This window comes from Hordeum vulgare, chromosome 3H, assembly GCF_904849725.1.
Source record: "Hordeum vulgare subsp. vulgare chromosome 3H, MorexV3_pseudomolecules_assembly, whole genome shotgun sequence".
NCBI lineage: Eukaryota > Viridiplantae > Streptophyta > Magnoliopsida > Poales > Poaceae > Hordeum > Hordeum vulgare.
In genome coordinates this window covers 579998415-580002371 of record NC_058520.1, presented here as the reverse complement: position 1 = coordinate 580002371, position 3957 = coordinate 579998415, and the positions used below count along the sequence as shown (strand labels likewise).

The 3957-nt window shown below is 46.4% G+C and overlaps 1 protein-coding gene across 3 annotated transcripts; it reads left to right on the top strand.

Moving 5' to 3' along the window:
- LOC123445310 lies at window positions 1–3646 on the top strand. Of its 3 annotated transcripts, none has more exons than XM_045122273.1 (4): window positions 1–95; window positions 181–469; window positions 3134–3215; window positions 3317–3646. In XM_045122273.1, the coding sequence occupies exons 2-4, from the start codon at window positions 308–310 to the stop codon at window positions 3505–3507; spliced, it is 435 nt and encodes a 144-aa protein (XP_044978208.1). In that variant the 5' UTR covers window positions 1–95; window positions 181–307; the 3' UTR covers window positions 3508–3646. The 3 variants fall into 3 exon arrangements, with proteins under 3 accessions (XP_044978208.1, XP_044978206.1, XP_044978207.1); XM_045122271.1 differs by having other exon boundaries at window positions 3314–3646; XM_045122272.1 differs by lacking the exon at window positions 1–95 and having other exon boundaries at window positions 162–469; window positions 3314–3646.
- Window positions 3647–3957: the final 311 nt, after the last annotated feature.

Below are 3957 nucleotides of genomic sequence, written 5' to 3'. Positions count from 1 at the left end.
CAAATGATTCTCCATCAGACAAGTATATATATTTGATGGTGTCACTTGTGTGATTGCTGGTGTTCACCTTCCATTCTTCACCTAATTTTATCCAGGTAGGTTTTTTTTTTTAAAACATGTATTTCCTGTGAGCGGTCTCAGCTGTTGGTTGTTACTCCTCCCCTCTGTTCCGCTCCCCAGGACTGGCTAGTATAAAAAGAGGAGGATGCTTTTCTACTCTCCTTCAGACGACAAGGCATAGCTACGAGAAAGAAAGTCTCGTTGCAGAGAGGGAGAGGAAGCTCCCACCCACACCCCAAGAGGCAGCATGGAGCGTGCAGGGGAAGACGACGACGCAGGGAGCGGAAGCAGCAGCAGGAGGAGGAGCATGGGTGGATCAGCTGAAGCAACGTCGACCATGGCCGCCGGCGGCACGGCGGTCAAGCAGCACCAGGCACTGAGGCTCGTCGAGGACCTTTCCCTCCCTTCGGTATGATCTCCATCCCTCCCTCTCCTCCTTCTCCCTCTCTCTCAAGCTTGATCACAGCCATGGAATCTCTAACGACTCTGCAATCCCAGCTCCGATCATAGCCTAACTTATGTTTTCTTGAAGTGTGTTGTTCTATTTTTCGTGTATAAAAAGGAGCATGTCAACTGTGTCACAGATCACCAGTAGTTTCCTCCTATATTGCCTGTTCCTTTTCCTGATTCCTTTGCTCTTCCCCATGAGGAAATGGAGTCGTTGTGAACGGCGTGCGCATTGGAATCAATCTCTCGGTGGTTCCACTCCCATTTGTCAATACGCATTAGCTAGCCTAGCCCTCCTTGGATGCCCACTATTCTATATAGTACCTGTGTCCTGCATTCAGTCCTCCCATATTGTGTGTTCCCTCCCCTTCCCCTGCCCTGTCTGCCTGCCTGCAGTCCATTGAAGTGCGTGAGCGAGTGACTGTTTATCCATCCCCTTGGATACTCACGGTCCCCCTCTCATTTCCAATCACCTTTTGCCGCCAAACATTTTATAGCACATCATAAAAGGTAGAAAGGGAGAGAAGGCACTGCATCAATCAACCGATCAATTCCACATATTACTTTGTTTTCTTTAACATGCACTGCACTGCACGCCCTAGCTAGAAGAAGAGACAGAAGTGCTGAGATCAGAATGATCTCACTCTGTTCCTCCAACTCAGAAAGGGACAAATGAACGGCCACCCATATCTGAGCTGCAGTGAGAGCCTGACGGTGTCATACGAGACACGTCCCTACTCGTGCGTCAAGCAGCTGTAGTGAGTAGCTAGCAGCAGCAATGCAATGAGCAATCAAGGTGTCGGTCGTGCCTCCATTAGAGAAACCCTCTTGCTCTTGGAATCATTCACGGAGGTGAAGCTGAAACGGCCATAAGAAACGGGTGGCCCGCCATGGACGCCATGTGTGCCATTAGCTGTGGTTCCAAAGCGAGATTACGACTGCGTTTTTGTTGCGTCTTATTGGATCTTGACCTAACATCACGTGCGTCGTGCCGTTAACTGGGGAGAAGTCACGGTCGCGCCACTGTAGCGGCCTCGATCAGCAAAATGTATTCTTTCCCATGAATACAAAGTAGTACCACCGGTCAAACAAATGCCTGCCCCTCTGGCTCAGAACATCCCCCTGCCTGAAGGGTTATCTTTCGTAGATCCCTTTCCTGCCTCCGTATTTCTCCGGTCAAATACGGCACATGCTGTGCAGAATGAGCCTCCCATTTGACCCGAAAAATACGAATATATTTCTGTATGCAGACTTAGATCTAAGACATCTGTTCATTCGTCCATTCCTATCACAACATGCTAAGCATCTTTGAACGCATTTTTCTATATACGCGTGAACGCGTTGCTTACGTTGAACCATGCAAATTTTAAATCTAACACACACTGCAGATCTGAAACATTGCCGTCCCCACAGTTTGGTTGATCCAGTCAAACAAAAACATTTCACCCTCATTCAGCTGGCTGGGTAACCAAGGTGTCTGTACAGTTTTGACCCAACACCTCTGCGCTGTACATGTGGGCTGTGGCCGCATGCATGGAACTTGCATACAGAAGAAGAATCAGCATTTTAATTTAGAGCACCAAAAATGCTTGACATGGACGTACGGAGCACACTCTTTGCACGATCACAATACGGAATAAAACTACCCCTACCTACCGTATAAGACTGTTAAGAGGTCTTAATTGATTATTAGGTTGGATGTCATATATACGAGAATGGGGACGGCATATATACGTATGCTGCATGTATAATAAGACACACACATATATATACATGTAGTCATGGATGTAGACATGCATATGTTCTCTATGTCTCTAGCCAGCATGCTCCTAGCTAGTTTAAGATGTTCTCTGGTGTGAAAAATGAAACCGTACGCTAAGACGTTAGTGTCATCTTGGCGTTTTAGTTAATTATAATTACGGCCGGCGCCCGACAGTAAGGTACGAGGGGCATCACGCGGCCACATGCGTTTGCCCTCCCTGCTACTGTGCACGTAGTATTGTCCTTGATCGATAGAGATATCATGCGTATCACAAGCGCCGCACGTGATGAGTATACAGTACAACAACTCAACAAGCAGCAGCAGCAGCTTAAATTAACTTATCAGACCATGCCATGGGGTCAAACAATTGCTCTAGTACTTGTAGCAGTGCAGGTCATGTGGTGACGAGAACGAGGGAGAGAATTTTTCAAGTGGCAAGTGGTCAAGATAGAATGGTTAGGTGAGAGAGACGCATACATGGATGGCAATTAGCACGTAGCTCTAATATGCTTTAACTATAGAGCGGGCCAGGTTGCTAGTTGCCGCCGCCACTGGCACTCAAGTACTAGCTAGCTAACCATCCACAATTAACCACCGTCCGTATAGCTAATAATCAAGTCAAGGCCTAACTAAGAATTAAGAAGCACAGCTAGTACATACATTCGTCAGGGTCAGTGGCTAGCTTACGTTTATCTGCACAATTAGTAGTAGCTGGGTGCCGCTTGCCGGTCCCTCTGCAGCTTAATTGCGTAGAAGCGATGCAAACATATTGGTGCTGAGTTGATGATGCTTAATTAGCCAGTGCGGATGTTGATGGTGGAAGATTTAATCGGGTTTTGAATGCATATATATGCTGCAATGCAGGTGCAGGTGGTGGTGATGAGCGCCAACATGGGCTGCTCCCACTGCCGACAGCGGGTCACCAAGGTCGTCACCAAGATGAACGGTGAGGATCCCATCGACGACATCTCGTTTTGATCACTGATGTTCGCTGCGATATCGTGCTGATGTGTTGTGTTATCGGTGTGTGTTGATCTCGTCTAGCAGGGCTGCTGGATTACATGGTGGATTTCGGGAAGAAGGAGGTGACGGTGAGGGGCACGGTGCTGCACACCAAGAAGAAGAAGAAAAGGAGGAAGCAGCAGCAGTACATGATCACTGGGCTGGAGAAGATGCCGCCTCCTGCCAACGTGGGCGCCAGGACGCTGTCCTGGTTTTTGGGATGCTACGGTTCATAGCTAGTAGTACAAAGCATAGTAGTATACTTTTATGTACAAGTAGTTGCTTAATTGTTATTATGTGTTCTCTTTTTAGTTATCTTTCTTCATTATAATTTTTCCATGGAAATAATGCATGCTGGTAGAGTGGCAGTGGTAATCAATGTGTATATTGCAAGGTGCTAGAGTACACACTGCAGGCTTCTACTCCCTCCGTTCCTAAATATAGTTTTTTTTAGACATTTTATTAGAAGACTACATATAAAATAAAATGAATAAATATACATTCTAAAATATGTCTATATATATCCATACGTAGTCTCTTTAGTAGAATCTTTAAAAAGTTCTAGAACGGAGGAAGTAGTACATTTTCTTACGTGGGCCTTCTTTGCAAGTATGATGAAATGGAACAGTGAGGATTAAGTTACACGTCGTTTTCGGCCTGGCTAACAGTAGTCTCGTATCCAAAGC